Below are 23,022 nucleotides of genomic sequence, written 5' to 3'. Positions count from 1 at the left end.
ACACTTCATTTTACCTAGCTGCTTAGATTTAGTGACTCTTATAAATAGTCGCTATTCCTCCTCCTCCTTGACCCGACCGCGGGGAGTTAAAATAGCAGCAATCATCGGGTAAAAGTTCTGTGAAAGCACTGTACTCACCAACAGTCAGCAACGTCTCAGTCACAAAGAGAAAATCCAATCCTCGGGAAGTCAGGAAATCCTTCAGGATAAACGTTTTGTTCGCTAGCGATCTAGCATTAACCAGCCCAATTCTGGCAGGAATCAGCGGGTCCACGGCGTTAGCTGTCCAGGGAGCCACACACAGAGGCCGCAGGTTGCGCAGATTCACCCCATGCCAGCGGGGATGAGGAGAGCAGGGGCTGCAGAGCTGGAACACTTCATCCGGGCCGACGACAGGTACCAGCCAGGCGTCGACAGGGGCCAGAGAGTGCCGAGAAATAAAGAGGCGAGGCACCACTCCATACTCAGTCCAAGAAGCCGTGGAAGTGCTCGCCAAACAGGCTTTCATCCTTACCAGCCAACCGCTACATTTACTGCGGCGGCAGTGGCACTTACGCCGGAGAGGTGGAGCTGGGGCGCGGCAGAGGTGAGCTGGGATCCCCAATAGGAGCGGGGGCAAAGTTTTCCCGTCTTGTTGTTTCATTCATCCCCAAAACAAACACGTGCGAGCCAGGTAAACATCTTTACGACAATACGCGCTAGAGCTCATGGGAAGTGTAGGCTTCATTCCGACAAAACACTACCGCTTTTGTCCACAGGGTCGCCAAAATCAACTCAGAATGAAAGTTCCTTGTAGGGGCTTTAACAGTCATTATCAATACTTGGCTGGTTTGGATTATTGGGTGGGTTACAACCACTGCGACACTTACCTGGTAAGCAGGTAGGGTGAGAAGGAGGCGGGGTTGTCCTGTTCAGAGAAGAGGGGCATGGATCCTCCCATCAGCCACAGCCTGACTGACATGATGATTACCACCTGGAGGATGGCGAGGGAAACACGAGAGCACAGTTACCATCCACCAACAGTTCCCTGTTAATGACAGCTAAACTGACTGACTTCTGACAGACCATTTCCACTCTACAATTACAATACACACTCTAAAATGGAAGCCAATAATGAATTATCACATGAGTGAACAGGGCAGTACAGCTCACATATACCAGTATTTATCAATCTTAAAATCTGCATATGTTTTACTTTGGAAAATGGCCAACAGTAAAAGTATGCAATCAGCTAAAGCATGCAGAACCATCAGTGTAGTACTTTTCAATGTTAAACCCCCCCCCAACACTTACGTAGCCAGAGATGAGGCAGGCTCGTTTAATGAAGGGGCTGCAGATGTGGTGGAGGTCCCTGAGTCTGGAGCCCGACAAGTCACTGAGGGACACACAGACATATAGCAGGTCATTCATGTGGGTGTAGGTCAGCACATAAGGTGCCCACATCTCTGGTCAGAACTGCTTTTTACAAAAATGTGTTAAAACTGTTAAAACAGTCGTCTCCTTTACTGTGACTGTGAACATACACAATTCTAATTGAAATGGTGAAAACCAGAGTCTTTACAACATGTTCCACAGAGTCCGTTTTACATTAAGGGAATCCTTCAGATTTTCAAGAATTTTACTTTTTTCCAAGTTAAGCAGTGACACTGTTTCTGAACTAGAAACCTGGCCAAGTTTATGAGTAATTCAAAACCCTGACAACCCAGCCCACTATAGACCAATCTTCCCTTTCTTTCAAAGATCCTTGAGAAAGTAGTCGCAGACCAGCTGTGTGACTTTCTCCATGATAATTTATTTGAGGAATTTCAGTCAGGATTTAGAGTGCATCACAGCACTGAGACAGCACTACTTAAAATTACAAATGATCTTCTAATTGCTTTAGACAAAGGACTTGTCTCTGTACTCGTTTTATTAGGTCTTAATGTGGCATTTGACACAATTGACCATCAAGTTCTGCTACAGTACTCTCGCTCACCAGACCTTTCTCAAGAAAAGAAAAGTCTGGCTTGGCCGACTCTCACTTTAAGATTGGAGAAAAAAATGCCCCGGCTGCTTGTATTTTTTCAACCAATCACAATCGTTCTGGGCAGTGCCACAGCAACGGTGCGCTTGCAAAAATATTGCCGGGTGAAACAGGTTTTGGTGTAACACGCCCACAAAAATATCGCCTACAGGACGTGAACCATGGCAGAAAAATGGCTACATCCCCGCAAGATCAAACACCACAAAAGTTAGTAAAAGGATGTGTTGAAAATGGTTGAAAACTGCTACACAACCGGAGGTGGTAGGGCGGGACTTCAGCAGGTGGCTCGTTCTGCCCAGTGAGAGGCTGATATATGCAGCGAACTTCCGCTCACTCAGACTACTGCTACAGAGACTGGAACATTTAATTGGCCTAAAAGGTTCTGCACTTAGCTCATTTAAATCTTATTTATCTGATCGTTTTCAGTTTGTTCATGTTCATGATGAATCATCCTTACGTACTAAAGTTTGTTTTGGAGTTTCACAAGGTTCTGTGCTCGGACCAATCCTATTCACTCTATATAGGCTTCCCTCAGGTAACATAATTAGAAATCACTCTGTAAATTTCCATTGTTAAGCAGATGATACACAATTGTATTTATCAATGAAGACAGAAGAAAGCAATCAATTAACTAAACTTCAAAAATGCCTTAAAGACAAAAAAACCTGGATGAGCTCCAATTTCCTGATGTTAAATTCAGACAAAACTGAAGTTATTGTTCTTGGCCCCAAACACCTCAGAGACACTTTATCTGATGACACAGTTTCTCTAGATGGCATTGCTCTGGCCTCTAGCACTACCGTAACAAACCTCGGAGTAATATTTGACCAAGATTTGTCTTTTAATTCCCATTTAAAACAAACCTCAAGGACTGAATTTTCCTCTGTGTAATATTGTGAAAATTAGGCCTATCCTGACCCGAAAAGATGCAGAAAAATTGGTCCACGCTTAATCAGGTAGCTCTAATAAGTCTTTAAAAACTCTCCAGCTTGGGGCGTTGGCAGTGTAGTGGATAGTGCCGGTGCCCCATGTATAGAGGTGATGCCACGCTGGAGCGGTCACGAGTTCGACTCCGGCTTGCAACTCTTTGTTGCATGTCGTTCCCCCCCACTCTCTCTCTCTCTCTCTCTCTCTTCCCTATTTCACACTTTATCTTGTCCATTAAAGGCAAAACGCCCAAAATAATAATCTTTAAAAAACTCTCCAGCTAATTCAGAACACAGCGGCATGTGTACTAACAGGAACTAAGAGGCGAGAACACATTTCTCCTGTTTTAGCTTCTCTGCGCTGGCTCCCTGTAAAATCCAGAATTGAATTTAAAATCCTACTCCTAACTTATAAATCTCGAAATGGTCAGGCTCCGTCACATCTTAGAGAGCTCATAGTGCCATATTATCTCACCAGAATGCAGGGTTACTCGTGGTCCCTAAAGTCTCCAAAAGTAGATCAGGAGCCAGAGCCTTCAGCTATCAGGCTCCTCTCCTGTTGAAATATCTTCCCCATGCGGTCTGGGAGGCAGACACGTCTCCTCATTTAAGACTAGACTTAAGACTTTCCTCTTTGATAAAGCTTATAGTTAGAGCTGGCTCAGGCTTGCCTTGTACCAGCACCTAGTTAGGCTGATTTAGGCCTAGTCTGCCGGGGGACCCCCCTATAATACACCGAGCACCTTCTCTGTCTCCCTCTCTCTCCTTTGCTAACACTCATGTCCTGTTACTGCATCTCTCTAACTCGGCCTTACTGCATGTCGCTAACTCGGCCTCTTCTCCGGAGCCTTTGTGCTCCACTGTCTCGCAGGTTAACTTATATCCAGGGGTTAAAGCAAGAAAAAAATTTGTGCCTGAAATGTGGAGCATGGAAGATTTGTGTGCCTGAAATCTGACGTCTTTTCCAGAGCGGGGGGCTTGGTGTTGCGGTCACAAAATGAAGAAATAGAATAGAATAATAAAATGCTGCTTTTATGCACTGACTTACCAATATTAATGATGTATTTTGTACTGAGTTATTTAACATATCAGTCACCACCCGATTTTCTACAAAAAAGTACTTTTTTTTTTTAATCCCTTAAGTAAATTTAGCTGGTAGTAGGATTTAATTTACGGCTGCGTGATTTTGAATAAATATCTAATTGTTGATTATTTTGACTGATACTTCAACTCAACACAAACTCCAACACAAATCTCACTTGAAATGACTTTAATAAATATGTTAAATTATCTGTAAACCAAAAGCATCTGATCCAGCCTGATTAAGAGATAAAGAGAGTGACAGGAACCTTGGTCACTACATTAACAGCTTTAGTAGTTACTTTTCAGATTAAACTTTTATAGCATAATGAGTTTATAAATAAAGATTAAACATTCCGTGGTTACCAGACTTTTTGACTTATAGCTCCTACATCTCTTTTTTGCCTTGGTGCTATTTATTTTTAGAAGCTAAATCATTTTGCTGTTTGCAAAATTATATCAAGCTTGATGTGAATTAAGCAGACAGTTAAGTCGAAATTTCGCCTCTGGGCAAGCATGTCATTGAAATGGATCATATAATGTTGTGGTGGTGACTTTAAAACTTCAGCATAGAGGATTTTTATTGCAACTTTCGTTTCTGTCTGGTTTCTGTTTCTTTACCTTCAAAATTAACACTGGCTTACCGGAGCCTCTCCTGCTCTGTCTGAGCTCTGTGTCTCAATGTGACATAATGTGAAAGCATGCACAGGCGTCAGTGTTGATTGGCTATCACTTGTGCCGTGCAACCAATCAGAGGGGGCTGTAGGCGGGACACTGTTATAAAACTGTTAATTTATTATGTTGATCTGTTCTGTATGACATCTATTGCACGTCTGTCCATCCTGGAAGAGGGATCCCTCCTCAGCTGCTCTTCCTGAGGTTTCTACTATTTTTTTTCCCCTTCAAAGGGTTTTTTGGGGGGAGTTTTTTCTGCTGCGAGGGTCCGAAGGACAGAGGGATGTCGTATGCTGTAAAGCCCTGTGAGGCAAATTGTGATTTGTGATATTGGGCTTTATGAATAAAATTGATTGATTGATTGAACAAAAATACAATGTAAAAAGTAAATCATCCTTATGTCTGTGTCTGTTTGCTTAGCTTACATTTCCAAAACCACTTGTGACTGCATGTAAGCAGCACAGCATACCCACTAAGTAGAGGAGTATGTTCAGCAGCAGACTTCTCTCCTAGTCCTGCTCAACATACAGACTGAGGACATCTTTTGACGCCAAGGGCATAAGACTGTTCAACTCCTCCCAGGGACGACAGGTAGGAATGGACTGAATTGACTGAATACTCCCCTGCTCACTTGTCTTTAGGCTGCTGGACTGTCACTCAGTCACTGGTTATGTTAACCTTGCACAATTTGCATTCACATTTTCTATAGAAATTTGCATTTGTATTTACTCAGATAACATTTCATATTTAATCTTCTGTGCATTTTATATTTTTCAGCATTCCTTTTTGCTTATTAAACACAGATTTTACTTTTAAGTAATCTAAAAACACACACACACACACACACACACACACACACACACACACACACACACACACACACACAATCTGTGTTTGCACTGGTATCTGTACATATATTTATCTTCAATTGCATTCATATTGTCCATAGCAAAGTATTAATCACTCCTGCACTGCTCTCTTACACTTTAATTTAATCATCTTACAATGCAATATCTGCACTGTCAACCACCCACATATGCAGTACCATTATTATATATCTACTGTAGTAACAGCTCTCTGTATTAGTCCTGGGACTAGACCAGGGGAAGGCAACCTGTGGCTCTTTAGCCCCTCTCCAGTGGCTCACTGTAGCTTTGACCCCAAAAAAAAAATATTATATGGAAATGATTTTGTTTTTATGGAAAATATTTTTTGACATTTTATTTTTTTTATTTATCCATGCTGTAGGCCTATAGAAATTCTTACATTCCCCTACTGCAAAAATGTGAAGCCTTTATACCGAATTAAAAAAAAAGAATGTTTTAACATTTCAACAACTAAAATGTGCATCCTACATCCACTGCCAGGCACCTTTTCCTTGAAATTTTGTGAGTCATTAAAAGGAATAAAATAGAGAAATTAGTCGCTTGGCAAAGTTCATGTATCAAATAATTGGAAATAGTGCCCTGCAACAGTAGCCACCTTGAGGTAAATCATATCAATACATGCTTTTAGGCTAATTTAGACTGAATAGGCTGTGTTAATTTCATTATAAGGCTCAAATATGTTTTGCGGCTCCACGCAGATGTCTTTTTACTATTTTTGGTCAAAAATGGCTCTTTTGATATGAAAGGTTGCTGACTAGACAATTATTTCACTGCTGTGTGATTGTTATTCTAATGTTTTTATTCTTACACTTATATTCTCTACCCCTATGTGTATCTGTGTTTTTGTATGTGTTGTGCAATAAACTACTCGGTGCCTTAATTTCCCTCGGGATTAATAAAGTATCTATCTATCTATCTATCTATCTATCTATCTATCTATCTAAGCAGGAAGAGTAATGAAGTAACATAAAAAAATACATAAAAACACAACATAGCCTTCACTTAGATCAGCCCTCCCCCTTTGCAAGAAATCCATCTCATACTTTTGAGATGAGCTGCTGTTAGACTCTACGGTGCAATAATTATTTCCAATAACTAACTTACTAATAACCACATTCAGGACATAACAAAGAAGCTCAACCAGAAACTGTATGTCTTTAACAACATCTGACCATATCTCACCCCTACTGTTGTCTCGACAATATCCTACTGTCACCCAGTTTGGTCCCTCACCACAAAAGGAAACCATTGAACCAATAGCAAGACTATACAACAGAGCTTACGAGATCCATGGCAACCTCCCTCCTTGGACTCATCACTGCACTGCACTCTAACGCCCTGACTTTTTAAAACTACACAAATATTCTAGCCATTAAATTTTACATACAGATCCTAGACAACCACTCCAAACCTACACTTACTGCTCCACTTCCAAATCACAACACATAACAGCAACACATTACTAGCTCAGGCTCATCAGGCTTGAGAAATTTTCGTGGTATTATGACTGAAAATATTCAAGACCCATCGAATCTGAATGTAAGACATTTTAAAACTTTTTAAGGACCTGTAGACATTCCGAACAGACTGTAAGTGAACTCTGTCTCTGTGTCAGAGGTCTGGATGCTGAGGTGTTTCTCTCCTCAGTTTTCAATTGCAGCTCCAAGTTCTCCTTCTAATGTTTGTCCTCCTTTATTAATCCATCATTGCTATTATGTGTCTGATTAAACTAGTCAGGCTCAGACATATTATCCACATTGAATGTCTGCAGACAGCTACAGTCACACAGTTGCGCACAGGGTTCTATTCATAGTACAGTACCAATATTAAAAACATGATTGCACAAGCTTAATAACATGCTCAAAGAAAAAGTTACTACCGAACATGACACCAAGATTTCCTGCAACAGGCTTTATGTGTTGTGACAGGTAACTAGTAGATGGCAGTATTTGTTTCGTGATATGCTGCTACTCAGTGACAAGGATTTTTGTTCATTAGAATTGAGCTAAGGAAAATTTAACAACATCCAATTTTTGATATCATATAGACAGACCTATATAGAACTCAGCATGCTGAGGTTAGTGGGTTTAACAGGGAGGTACAGCTGAGTGTCTTTCGCATAACAGTGGAAAGAGACACCATGTCGACGGATGACATCACCCAAGGGGAGCATGTATAATGAGAACAAGATGGGACCAAGGATTGACCCTTGAGGCACACCATACTTGATATGGGAAATGGATGACATTAGGTTGTTACTGTAATAGAGAAACAAAACTTCCTGCTTGAAGACAATTTATGGACCCAAGTCTGGCCTTTCCATCAAAAGTCTCTGATATTGACGAATCCGGCCCAAGACGCCTTTATGGCCTATTTCCACCAGATGCGTGTTGGTTGTGTCTCGGATTCAATTCTAGTCAATGTGTGTTTCTACTGGTTGCGGCTGTGCTGCGTTCTGGCTCCATCTCAGCTCCGACACTCCGGAGCCCTCCGCAACAGATACGCAGGACTTCTATTTTTGCCGGACACCGGATCACAATGCAGCAATTCAGCACAGAGCAGATCGTGCGGGACAGGAAGTCGTGCATAGAAACAAAATAAAACATCCAGTTAATTTTCAAAATAAAATACACAGTGTTCACGGCGGATCATATTTCCTTGCACTACACCTTAAAAACTACATGATGGGCAGAGGCAGGCCTGAAGTCAACAGGTCAGATGTTTTCAAACGTCATTTCACCCCGTTGACACCATGGACGAGGAGATATTAATCATGGCAGTGCACCGAGATGTCTTCCGGTGGAGCTGCACCGCTCCACACAGCAAACGCAGCCGGTGGGTATTGACGGACGGCGGAGCACGCAGTGGATAACCAGCACTGCCGTTCCGCAACGGACACGCACCCAGTGGAAATCTGGCGTTAGATCTTGACTTTGCATTTGTTTTGTTACTGCTCAATAGTTTTATTATTAATAAGCATCCAATTTAGAAACATTTATGCTTCTGCATTCTTGCGATTTTTGTAACAAAGTCTTCAAAGTCACCATCCATTTCCACTCCTTTATTGATCCAACCACTCAGCAAAGGTCATGTATGAACTCTCCCTGCTAGACCATATGGTCGTATCCATTACCCTGAGGCAGAAACTAAAGAAGCAGCTCTGACTGCAGAAAAAAGGCAGCAAGAGAATAAGATGAGAGGGAGTGTATCAGACAGATAGGTAGTGAATGGAAAGCGCGGAGAATCCTTTAAACACCGTATCACTTTGAGATGTTTCCCTTGTGCGGAGCTTTCAAAGCATTGAAGAGACAGGGAAAGAAGAGATCTCACAGGAATTCTACACACACTCTGTCTCGTCTATTTCATCTCTGCCTCTCTCCCTTTGCTCTCTACTCCCTTTCCCCTTTTCTATATTTGTCTTTGACAAAGTCTTTGCTCTGTCTGTTCTGCTGAGGTTTGCGGAGCCAAGACACAGAATGACAAAGAGGTGTCAGACTGTGCAGACGCTGCATTCGCGTTTGGATCCAAAAAAAGCCAGTGTGTTTTCCCTGCTGGTTACGAATGCATTTTTTCTAGAGAGGTGCGGTGCACTTGATACTTTAAAGGGGCTTAAACACACACAGACATGCTCTCAGTGCAAATCGCTGTAAGGTAAACACTTTCAGAAAATGTTGATGTGTATTTTAGGGAGAGAATCCAGGAAAAAGAAATGATTTCAATGATGAACCCATAGCAGTTTTAGGGAGATATAAGGAGATATAAATAGTATAAACAATACAGGGATAGTGACTTTAAGGAAAACACCACCTAAATGAAGAATTCTTATAGGTTATTTCTAGGGATGCTCAATATTGCATTTTTTGCTAATATCTATCAACGTATTAGGCTGATAACTGATACCAGTATTGATATATCGCTTTTTTCCCCAACCTAATTTTACTGATCATCAAGTCTCTTCTGTAGTGGAATTAACATCTTAATATGTATGCATAATCCTACCGTGTTGGCCCAAGCTGAAATTACATTTTTTTTTAAATGCCCCACAGTCTTAGATGATAATAAATGGTAGGCTGAGGTATGAATAATAGAACTATTTTATTTACCCAAAAAATGCACAGAACAGTGTAGCATCCAGCATTTAGAAATCTTATCTGACTGAGTAAAATGTTTTTTGTTTGTTTGAGTGGGTTGATCTGTGCTCTGGAAGAGTGTACTCAGTGGTCGAAATGTTAATTTTTAACAAGGGGGATGCAATGTAGCTTTGATTTTTTTGCGTGCACACATCATCAAATATGACAGCATAGATGTGCAAAATTAATCAAGATAAAGAAATATGGCATGATCTATACCTGTTGCCTTTAAAAACACAAATAATGCAGTAGTATTGCTATTGCAATACAGACAAAAACATTTTAGAGTATAAATAAGAGTAGTTCTGAAATAGCTGTGAAGATTAATCTTAGAGTCATTCTTATCCTCTAGACATTTCCTTAGCAGGTTATAATTTCTCCTTACCTGTGAAGCCTTGGGCTGATAATTGGTGCTGCTGTCAGGTCCCTGTCCTGATACCTGCCTGGTTTCTCCCTGTCCCTCTTCTATCTATTGCAATAATATAGATAATAAATGTGCAAAGTAAAATTTATAATAGGATTAAGAATAGTAGTGGTGACATAGCTGTGGAAATTGATCGCAAAGTCACTTTTATGCTCTAGATATTTTTCTCAGCCAGTTATATTCTTTTCTCACCTGTGAAGACCCTGCATGATCATCCTTGCTGGCCTCTGGTCCACTTTCTCCTCCCTGACCCTGCTCTTTCTATTGTGGCAATAAAGATTAAAAAAAAAATATGTGCAAAGCAATAGTGAGCACAAGTTCTGATTAAGGAGGAGTGGGTTTATTCCTAGCATCAAACTAGCTAGCAAGCAATTTAACATAGGTAACAATAACATTAGTATTCTTGTTAACTAGCTTAACTTGATACACTGGCATCTATTAATTAGTCATCATTTAGCTAACATTGTCTACATGCAAACAGCATTACTCAACTTACACAGTTTGTTTGGAAGAAACTGCAAGGTTTTTTGCTTCTTGCTGGCTGGTTTGCTGAACATAGTTAACACAGCGGCACTGTCCAGCAGCACACCCCTCGCCTGTGTGCCATTGATTCTAACCACAACATGACAGCATGTGTATGCGCCTGGCGCCACCTACTCATGGTGCGTTTAAAGACAGCTCGGAAAAACACGTTACCACATGTTAAAAACGAACTGAACGGTTGTAACGGCTGTTAAAAAAAAAAAAAAAGTGGGGACGGAGGGCACAGATACGGGAAGTGCGGGGGACATGTCCCCTGTGTCCCCCCCTCAAATTACGTCAGAGAGACATATTTTGTCATCAAGACTTACATTTTGTTTGAGCCCACAGACCCAAATAGTCTCTATTTGTATATTTTGGTCTACAAAAGCAATGCTTTCCAGTCGGCGTGAATTACAATACTGCAGATTATCACAACACAAACTCGGACAAATTGATTGGCAGCTCTGGTGGGGGTGGCCAGGCAGGGTGGCCAATCATATTCCAGGGGTAGCCAGTGCCACCCCCAGCCACCCCGGTGGCCACGCCCCTGGACGTACTGATACCATTATGTATCCCTAATTATTTCTATAGCCTAAGAAAGTTCAAGCAATATTTGGAAACATAAGCTTCTCTCTCTCTCTCAAAGATAGCTAAACTCCAGCAGCAATTGTAGTATTTATAACAACTTTAACTTTATTGCCAGACCAAAGCGTTCCCACTTGTGACCTCTATCAGGGTCATGCTTGCGGCCTGATGAAAGTCACAAGCCAAAACGCATTGGTCTGGCAACATGTGTTATAATAATCATATAAACCAATAACCACTGAAAAAAATAGAATTACAATTGAATATGTTGTAAAATGTACAAATAAACTTTCTTATTAAACTAGAGATGCACCAATTTTGAAATTCTGGGCCAATACTGATACCAATGTTAAAAATAGCAATTTCACCAATAGCCTATACCAATGTTTTTATATGGGTGTTTCTTTTGTTTTTGTTTTGTTGTTATTTACTCTTCTTTTTTTGCCAGGGAAACACAGAAATCTACACTATAAAAAAAATAAATGTCACTCTATCCTTCATTACACTACCTTTGAATGAGCACAAATTCAATAATACACATTTATGAAACAACTGTCACATGAAAAACTAAATCTTAAAAAAAAGAGCCCTTTTACTAAATGATCAGGTCAGCCGTTAAGAAATATGGGCAGGGGGACAACATTTTGAAAAGTGGGCCCCTCACCCACAGTTAATGTGGATGAATGATTAAAGAAAACTAAAATCAAACACTGATTGAAGAAATAACTGCAAAGCATTAAATCACAAGATCAAATCAGAAGTAAACATATTTTTTTCTTCATTTATTAATTCAATCTTGAGGACTACTTTAATCAAATATTGGTTAGATTGTGTGCAGCACTAAAATTGTGTAAAGAGTATATGGCTGTCAACTCTCAGTTTTCCAGTCAAACCCAATTAATGTAACGTCTAAACTGTTCAAGAACCCCAGTATGAAAAAAATGTTTAAATACACCAATTTGGAAAAATGGCAATATTCCTCTTTGCCCTTGTCAAAATTTAGCATAACTTTGGAGCACTACTTGGCCCCCATTTCTGACAAGATAGCATAACATGGTTGGTGCCAATGGATACCTTAGGTCCTCTAGTTTAATATGATGCCTGTGTGCCACTGCTTTAAAACTGAGTGTGATACAGCAGGTTTATTGCTTTTACTTACTAAAGATTAGGCTGCCTCACCTCTCACCTTCAGCTTTAACTGCCAAACCTGCTGCTTCTTCACTTGTATTTTTTTTTTTTAATTTTTTGTTTGACATTTGGTCCTAACTTGTTTTCTCCTTCATTGTCTCTTGTTCTCTCTATACCCTGGCTTTTCTTTTTGGAGCTCCTGATTTTTGGTAAGGCATTTTGGCTTAGCTCAGATGGACTGAACCATTTCACAATAGTTGCAGGGGGTGACAGTATCAGATGGCATGCTAAAATGTAATTAATGATAATGATAAAATAATGCTAATTAGTGATAACAATAATAATTAATAATGCTAAAAAAAATAATGATAAAAATACATTTATTTATCATGTAAAAATTAAAGGAGCTATATGTAAGAAATCTAAAGCAAATAGTCATAAAATCCTCCTAATATGTCACAGAGACTAAGGAATAATGTTCATATAACATACTGATCTCACCGACAACAATAGGACAGAATATTTGCATTTAAAAAAATATTTTACAGTCCGCAAATCATGTTTATGTTTCGAATTTGTGTTTTGGCCTGTTGTGCCACCCACCGCCGTCTACCAGTCACGCAGTCAGTAGAGTCTCAGCATCAGTTACAGTTACGACTGAGCTACAGCAGCACCGCAAGCAGCATTATCAGTGTCCCATTACATAGCATTAGCAGCCGGCTCCTTCGCTGTATCCCGGCAGCAGCATTAGCAGCAGAGAAGCTGGACTTGCTATAACGGTGAATTTGAGTGCAGTAACCATTTTGGCCACATTCTTACATACAGCACCTTTAAGTCAGAAGGTAAATTGTTGTCGATGATCCAATTTAAGGGTCAACCATAGACCTTTTCATAGGCCTGTATGATACATCATAATTCCCACAACAAAATATCTATTTTATTTTGCTGGGAAAACATCAACAAATTTCTCCTTCAGACAGCTGGATTTATTAAAGTTTATCACCCTAACGACTCACATGGTGGTCAGGTGGGTCAGTGACTCACATTGTGACCTTAACGACTCTGAAACTAAGAGCTCACGTGACCCCTACGACTCTGCAAGGGTTCCCACCCACACAGGGTTTATAGCCTCCAACTTCGTACCAGTCATTTAGAACTGAAGAAGCTTCTTGGATGACAGGCGAAATGTCTTCAAGAAACGGAAGCAAGTCCAGTTGCCTATGATATTAGCACTTACGATTTACCACCAAAAGCTACATTTTATAAAATTACATTCAACACATCAAGAGAATGTTATAATTTACCTTTGCCCAGTTCTAATTTTTACTAAATAGAGTTTGAAATCATCACAATGTAAATCAATGTAACCTCTGTGAGCTGTTGGTTGTGGCCACCGGCTGCTTAGAGGTAACAATAACTAGCTCTCCTCCTGCTGATTTCAACACAGATTTGTTTTTTGTTGTTCATGTTTTTTTTCTCAACATCCACTCCTCTCAGTAGTGTAGTGGTAGTTGAATGGGCACCAGAGAGCTTTTGTTGTTTAGACAAGATAACGCTACAGCGTGTTTTGGGGTTCATATTATGTGTGATAACTCGCCCATCTCCCCCAGAGAGTAGTAAGGCTGGGGAGGGGGCCGGGGGGCGGCAGGAACCCAGAAAAAAAAGCCTCAGTAAACATGAACAACTCAAACTCAAATTTGTGATGTCAGAGGAGCTGCTTAATTGAACGAAACTGTCACTGCGCCAAGCTGGATCTGTCGACACCTCCCCCTGCTGTGCCGCCACACCCATCTCAATGCACCTTGGTCTGCCAAACTACCAAACTGAGCGCACCTCGAGTTGCGCTGCTCGAAACTAGCTCTGCGCGGGGTTCGCCACCCTGCGCCGCACCGGGAAACTAGAGCCCATTGTGTTCACAAGCATGGGACGGCCTCCTGCCACAGCTTTCGCTGCCGCGGAGGCATAAAAACCTTTCAAGCACAGGGAGGGATCCTAATTGGCCTGAAATACCAAGACAAGACTATGATCCAAATAGTACTACTTCAGTACACCTCAAGAACAAATTTTATTGGGACCACTACAGAAAATTAAGAATAAACATTCAATATCCAAGACTTCACATTATAGACACTGCCATTATCTGTGTAACAATTTGGCCACAGTTAAGCACATTGTCCAAACACAGCCCAGCCTTATACCACCATTTTGACCTACTCTTATTTTGTCTTTTTTTATTTCCTTGTATTTCTTTTGTATCTCTTGTTAGTGTATTTCTGTCTTATTTAACACACTTTGAGTTAGCTTGTTGTTTAAGGTGCTGAACAAATTATCTTGTCTTGTCTTACATGTCACTGTGTTGTTGGGCGAGACACTAAGTCAGAACCCCATGTTGCTCCCAATAGCCAGGCCATTGCTGTGTGGGAGAACATGTCATTGGTGCAGTTATGTAAACAGAGGTTGACGTTTTTCACGCTGTTGTAGAAAATATGTTCTAGATTTCTTCCAGCTTTGCCAGTCCTTACCTCAAGGCTGGATTACTGTAACTCTCTATTATCAGGTAGCTCTAGTAAGTTCTTAAAAACTCTCCAGCTAATTCAGAATGCAGCAGCACGTGTACTAACAGGAACTAAGAAACAAGATCATATTTCTCCTGTTTTAGCTTCTCTGCACTGGCTCCCTGTAAAATCCAGAATTTCAGAACTTCAGTGAGTTAAAGCTGATACAATGACGTCTATCATAACAACCAGGGCAACAGTCAACACCAGCTCAAAGTGGTAAGCCTGCTACTAGGATGTATTTTGATGACTGATAGACAGTTTCATCAAAATGCCATGGCCTCCTCAGCAGTCCAGCTGTCATCCTTGCTTATCTAGCTCCACTAGTCTTACAAATAGTTACTGCTTGTATCAGAAATGTTCTTGCATGGTTCTTTGACCTTCTTTGAGTCCTACATTCACCCAAGCAAAGACAGGGGTGCAAACTCATTGGGGGTTAAAAAAAAAAAGGTGACAAACGGTAATCAGTTTAGATTTTTTTTTTTTTTTTAATGGCCATAAAACTGCATAAAATATAAACGGACATAAAGAAATGGTGGAATGTTCTCCAGTACTGTACTTGTTTACATTTTATGCGTCTTTAAACTTCTACTCCATTTAAAAGTGTACTTTTTATTGCACCAGATTTGTCTGACAGCTTTAGTTACTTTTCAGATTCCAGTTTTTCCATCCCATTGCTGTTAAGTGAACACCATGTAGGCTATCTCCTTAAGTGTTGATGTTGAAAGTTTGTAAAACTGAAAAATGAGGTGTTCTTTTATGTGTTGCTGAATGAACTCTCTTAAAAAACCAACCTCTTGGATCAGCTGTAAAATGTCTTGTCACAAAGCTGAAAACTTTTATCTGACTTTATAGCAATATGTGGTTCTCAAAGGACAGCCATGCTACAAACATATGATGATCTTATAGAATATGATGCATTGCTGTAGATTAAACTACCCAACAGTATATAAAAGAGTTAAACTGAGCACAATCCTAAATACGTACCAGGGGTGGGGGAAAAATCTATACAGCATACTATGGTGATATTTTGTGTGGCAATATTGTATCAATAAACAGATGCCAAGTATCAGTCTTTTATTATTTAGATTATTAATTTTTGCAAATACACATTTTAATACCACATTTGGTACTAATAATAAACTAATAAAATCAATTGCTTTTCCAGTCCACTAGATGGTGCTTACGTTTTGTTTTGGTTTTTTTTCCTGGTGAGGTCGGCAGAGGTCTAAGGGTCCATCCCAAGTCTCTTATTTTTATAGTGCTACTGCTAGCTCCTTGCTTGAACCAGAAGTCGTCCGAGGTTCAAGTCTCTTATTTGTGCAGCGAGGAGCTTTAAGCAATTACGAGCTAGGATGGTCGAGAGCTTCCTATCCGGAAGAGTTTTTCAGCTGAACGCCATGATGTATAAATACCTGCCCCCTACATCTGGCTAATTTGAATGAGATGGTGGAGAAACAGCGCAAGTGTACCCATTACATGCATTCTTTGCAATGAAACGCTGTAATTCACATGTCTGCGTGACTACAAAGAGTATTGTTAATGATATTTCGTGCAAGACTGTCATCATCATCGTCATCATCATCATCATCGTTTCTTTATTCACACTCCTGTTAAAATCATGTACAACATACTCATTTTTGTAGTTATTATATTATGTGAAATGGGACAACCTAGGAAGCTTAAAAAGCTTTTTAAGTATCAACCTTGATCAGTTCATCATTGAGATTCATTTGCAGATCTTTATGATTTAAGTGTTTCATCTGGTCTGGCAAAAACTGCCTACAATTTAGCTTCCCATCACTGTAGAGGCAAAGCTGTTCAAACTTATCATAATCTACAGTTCAATCTAGATCATTTGATCCCATACAATGTAAACTTGAGACAATAATTCAATGTTGGGTGACTGATGAAAAGAACTAAGACCAAAATACAAGACCTCATGTTACTTCCTATTACTCTACTAAAAACTAATCTAAGTTCCATTTCCTAACTACTTCTACAGAGAATAAGAACAGATATTTAAGAATCAATTCAATGTCCAGTACAAGTACTGGACAATAATGCCCCTCGGTTTAGCCTTCGGGTTTTCAGGCTTTTGACCAAGGCGGTGGCTCCTGTCAATCTCTGTAGGCTGCACCTCTATCTTGAGATTGGTCTTAAAAATGTCACAAACAACTTTGGTTGTATCCTTATCTCTCTTTTCAGGTATACCAAAGACAATAAGGCAATTTCGTCGAGAGTACTGTTCTTGTTCATCAAGGTTATCAATCAAATCGTCATATGTTGCAGTTCACATAGTTTATCAGCCGTGTCTTTTAGTTCATACTGTAGGGTTTCCTTTACCGTCTCCGTGATAGACTCTGCGATCGCCTTTTTAACAGGTTCTATGAGGGAATCCATCAGTATTTTGCTGATTTTGTTGACAAAATTGGTGTCCAGAAATAGGATGTCCATCTGCTTGCTTATTATATCTTTGATATCAACTCTGGAGAGCTGATCATCCACAGTGTTTGTAGTGGTGTCGCCTTCCTTTGTTGGCATGATGGTAGCTTTACTGCCAACAGTGACACAGTGGGAGTCCCGTTTCTGTCCGATGGACTGACACTTTAATGGCCAGTTTTGGCGGTACAGATGTTCCAGACACCAAAAACACAAAAATTAGTAAGCAAGCAGTATAAAGTCACTATAAAAAGTACATTGTTTGCTGGTCGACCGGAGCATGTTTAGTTACTCCCGTCTCGCCCTGATGACGTCATCCTGTGTCGACCCGAAACTATCATGTTGTAATTAAGTTTATTTCTTTCACAACCTGTTGCGTTGTTCAGCGGACTGTCGGTGATGTGTGGCTGTTAAATGTGCAGCTGCTCATGTCCAGAACCACACGTGTTGAACACACACACACACACACATACACATACACACACACACAAACACATTTGCCCATCATTAATTGTCCTGCATGTCATGTGAGTGGAATGTTTAATAGCTTGTAGGTAATATTAATTAGCCTATTAATATTAATATTAGGGTTGGGAATCTCTCTGTGATAGACGATTCGATACGTATCTAGATAGACGGGTTACGATACGATTCAAAAACGATATATTTTTAATACAGAACGATTCGATACGATTCGATACAGTGTAGGAACGATACAATCTGATACGATTCTATGGTTAACATTTGTTGATGTAGACATTAATCATACATTATAAAATAAAGAAGCCAATTCTATAAAAGTGACATTCTTACAGTATTTTCAAATTTGTAAAAGACCACATCCCCAAGCATTGTTGCTGTATGGCAATGGCAAAAATAAAATAAAAAGACAAACAACAACAAAATCACATGTCAAATGTATTTATTTTTAGACATGGACCAAAAAAAGACTTGCTGAATGAACATCATTTTGTTGGATGGGATCAATATAAAAATGAGAAGAAGTTTTAAACTTTAAGTGAAGTGAACTTTAAATAAAATGTAAGTGTTTTAAACCTACTTGTTGTGTTGTTTTTATGGTATTGTCTGTGTTTTTGTATGTACCTTATATGGACTTGAGTCTGGAATAAAGTTTATCATAACGCTGTACAATATAAACATAAAGCAGAATACAATAATAACATGCAATGCAGAGGCAGAATCTGACATCTCCTGTTATTAGTTGATATCATGGACTGTGATGACTAGCAGGTTATCACTGACAGCATGTCACACTATTTCTCTGTGTTTGCTACACTCTGTTTGTCATTTATAAAAAGATAATCACTTTTCTATAATACATCAATGATATTTCAATGGAATAAATTACTTATTGACTTATTCATACTTCAAAAACAGTATCAATAAGTGATTAACATAAGGGATCAAAATAAAATAAATAAAGAAAATAAAAAAACAACCAGCCACCCTCCTCCCCTGACAAGTAAAGAACAGTCCCTAAAGTGCGCTGAGGTTTGTGGAAATATGAACTGCTCGTTTCTCCTCTGACACATCACATACCTGAGTGCTGCCAGGACTTTGCTGGTATTTCTGGGCAGTCATGACACCGATGAAGACTTCTTGGACGTGGAGCCGGGCTTGTCAGTCGCCGGCTGGTAAGCCGTTATCAGGCGCTGCCGTATTTGACAGGAATACATATTTCTGTTTGTGTCTGTGACTCCGCGTTCAACCCACAACCGGCAGGATTCGCCTTGAGTTTCTGCTGCGGCTTGGCTGCTCCCTGGTTTATCCAACCAGCATTAGCTTCTGTTCCTCAGCTCCACCGGTCAAGCTGGCGCTGATGTTTACATCCATTATCGTTGTCAGTAATGCCTGCTACAGAGCATGCCGCCGGCCGGCTCCCATGTTGTTTTCGAGATGCAAACTGTTAAAGCCAGTCAACCGATTGCTAGTCTCACGATACCCGAATCCATGACTCTATAATCAATTCATCTAAGGATTCATGGCTGATTCGTATCGATTGAGGAGGCTGCTACTGACGTAGCCGTATCAAAGAGCATGGATGCCAAGAGGCGAAGCTCAATAGAACGCCCCATAGCAACAGACTCGCCTATGGTTTCGTCCTACCGCCGCCATTTTGGACTGTCAGCAGACCTTAGCAGACCTGCTTGCATACAAAAACACACAGACAAACTGAAGTATATCGCTATTAATTATGCTTACAATGCTACTCACCTCGTGATAGCTTGGTCACAGCTGCTTTTTCACATTTTTGTAAAACAAAATACAGACTTTAAAAAAAAAAACAAAACGAAGAAAAACGGCCTAGATGGCATCTCTACATATTACATCCACTTACAAGAAGATTAACTTAATTACTCCTTCAAAATCACCCCATAAGCCAATCTATCAAAAAGAAAAAATAAATAAATAAAAATCAATATTTTAACTAGAAACACATTAATGACGATGTCACATAGTCAGGAATAAAGATTTATTTACAGTTTGTACAGTAAGGGGACAGTAATAACAATAATAATACTATAATAATAATAATAATATACAGTGGTGGAAAAAAGTTTTCGGACACCCTTAAAATTTTACACAATCTCAAATATTATCATGAAATATCTGTGGAAAAATCTTTTTTGTATTTCAAAAGGTGTGGCTGCATTAGACAGATACAAACAAATACAAATTATATTTTTTGTTTATTGTTTACAAGAAAAACTAACAAAACTAAATTCTTGACAGTTTCAATATGTCAGTTTTCAACATTGTCGGTATCAAAGTCAACAAATAACAGAGAATGTGTTCAAAACTGAACAAAAAATAAATAAACCATCACATCATCAAATTAATATTTAGTAGTCCTGCCACTGGCACGTAGTAGAGCTCTAATCCTGGCTGACATGTTCCCCACGAGCCTTTCACACTGTTGAGGGGTAATCTTGTCCCATTCTTCTTGAACTACTGCTTTTAATTCTTCTAAATTCTTTGGTTTATGCTTTGAAACAGACCTTTTGATAATCCACCACAGATTTTCAATGGGGCTCATGTCCGGGGATTGAGCTGGCCACTCTAAGACCTGGATACTGTGCTCCTGCAGCCAAGTTCTTCTGGCCTTGGATGTGTGGCAAGGGGCATTATCTTGTTGAAACATCCAGTTTTTTTTTTTCGACGGAACAGTGCACGCGCAGAAGGGAGCATGTGGGTTTCGAGAATGGTACAATACTTGGTAGAGTTCAATGTGCCATCACAGACAGTGAGATGACCAACACCAGCAGCACTCATGCATCCCCAAACCATGATATTGCCTCCACCATGCTTGACAGTAGGTACTGTACATGCTGGAGATAATGCTTCGCCTGGCCTTCTGCGTACCCTCACATTAGTAGGAGGAAGATAAAGCTGGAAACTGGACTCATCTGACCACAAAATCTTCTTCCAATTCCTGGCTGTCCAGTTCTTGTGTGCCTGGGCCCAACGACGCCGGGCTAACCTCTGTCTCTCATTGATCAGGGGCTTCTTGATAGCCTTGTAGGACCTTAAGCCATGATCTAAAAGTCGACCACGTACAGTGCGGGTGGAACACTGGACACCAGTTTGCTTTGACCACTGCTGCTGAAGCTCCTGTGATGTCATTCGGTGGTTTTGCCTACACATGCGGATCAGGATGCGGTCATTTCTTGCTGAAGAAACCCTTGGACGCCCAGATCTTGGTTTGTCTTCCAAGCTGTTGCTTCGTCTGTATTTCTGCAGAGTGTATCCAACTGCTGAAGGACTGCATCTGCACTTCCTGGCTATCTGGCGGCAGCTGTACCCTTCCTGGCTGAGAATCTTTATCTTCAGGCGTGTTTCCTGCGTTAGGTTCCTTGTTTTAGCCATTTTTGTGTCTGAAGAACTTTCAAATGTGCTGGCTTTATGTAGACACGAAGCTTGGCAACAAAAATTGTGTCTTTTAATAAAAAGAACGACCTTCATCACTGGTACCAAAATGACCCAAAACTCAAAATTTCTTATGTATTTTTATGGAACCAATCAATTTTAAGTTTTTAATGGCTTTTTTAGGATTTATTTAGTATTTTGGCTGTGACTGTACTAAAAAAAATTGCACTTGAAGACCTAAGAGTGATTCTTAATGCAATATTTCACAAATGCATGGGGTGTCCGAAAACTTTTTTCCACCACTGTATAGGCTATTTTAATATATATTTTAATGCTAAAGCAGTAATCAGTTCTGATATAAATCCAAGAGGCCATATAAATAAATATATATATATGTGTATATATATACATATATATATATATATATATATATATATATATATATATATATATATATATATATATATACATATATATATATATATAAAAAACGGTGGAAGGCCAGGTGCGGGGTGTTCCACTGATAGTTGTTGCAGTTAGAGGCCGTTTACACGTACACATACTTATGTGTTGTAGTGGTGAGAGTTTATAGTTGGGTAGGTTTATTTCAACAACCCGCCACTGGAGGCTGACCACATTGGGGATGCACGATATTGGATTTTTTTGCTGATATTTGATATGCTGATATATAACAACTAATTTGACAGATAACTGATGCCAATATAGCCACTTTTACTCTTATCATGATGGCCCACCAGCAGATGGAGACATGAAATAGAATACTTTTCAATGTATGTAATAATTAATCTATTAAGAAAGACAAGAAAAAGCACGTTGGCTGATCTCATTTTAAAGCCGATACTGGCCGATTCTGATGACATGCTGATATTATCCTACATCACTAAACCATATATACACCTCATTCATTGAGATTTTTGCCTAACAGTGACAAGTTTTCACCCCTGAAAGAGCAGATACTAGGTGGCTTGACTTCATTTAATGCCATGACCTACACAGTTGTCCAACCACCATCAGTATTTATCTGGCTTTAATAGTCTTACAAATAACTCATAAAAACAAAGATAAGAGATTTATTGAGAGATTCATCAGCCAGAGCTCAGTAGTTGAGCTGTGGCAGTGGTTCCCAAACTTTCTAAACCATGGCACTCCTTCACAGCTATTTCTGTTTAACAGCACCCATACGCATGTGCAATGTATCAACTAAAAATGACTCCGCAGATATTCTTTATAGGAGGTTGCTTGAAAAAACTTGAGAAAACAAATAACACAGATGTAAAATGTATGAACTAACATAAGAAGCAATAAATAGCTCTATTGTGCATTTACAACATTTTAAATAGAAAGACCATATTAGATGGGTGTTACATGGCCCCTTTCACGGGTATACTGCTTTACTTAAGTGTTGCTACTGCTTTACTTAAGTGTTGCTGAGCCGAAACTGATGAAAAGCTGTGTGCCGCCTGACAAAGGCTATGATTTGAATACATCTTTTCTGGTTGGATGAATTAAAATCCACCACCGGAGGATGAGAGAGGCTGTAGTGAAGAGACACTGGTCTCCAGGGCTGGAAATGCAAAGCAACCCTCTATGTCTTTGGGAAAAATCAGACAGATGGAGCAACACTGAGAAGATTGGTTTCACACTAGAAAGTCAAACACATGCACGCACGCACGCACGCACGCACTCACACACACACACACACACACACACACACACACACACACAGGGGAGAGGGA

General features: G+C 39.9%; 1 protein-coding gene across 1 annotated transcript in view; it reads right to left on the bottom strand.

Moving 5' to 3' along the window:
- Positions 1-23,022, bottom strand: part of tmtc1 (transmembrane O-mannosyltransferase targeting cadherins 1) — a 301,187-nt gene that overhangs the window by 130,108 nt on the left and 148,057 nt on the right. The window contains exons 5-6 of the mRNA XM_049567069.1: positions 1,294-1,375; positions 870-973 (exon numbers count right to left, since the gene is read on the bottom strand). Coding sequence (XP_049423026.1) covers positions 870-973; positions 1,294-1,375 — 186 coding nt within the window. The remainder of the gene's footprint in view (positions 1-869; positions 974-1,293; positions 1,376-23,022) is intronic.

Source organism: Epinephelus fuscoguttatus, linkage group LG22 (genome assembly GCF_011397635.1).
Source record: "Epinephelus fuscoguttatus linkage group LG22, E.fuscoguttatus.final_Chr_v1".
NCBI lineage: Eukaryota > Metazoa > Chordata > Actinopteri > Perciformes > Serranidae > Epinephelus > Epinephelus fuscoguttatus.
Note: the sequence above shows the minus strand (reverse complement) of the source record. Positions and strands in the feature narration are given on the sequence as shown.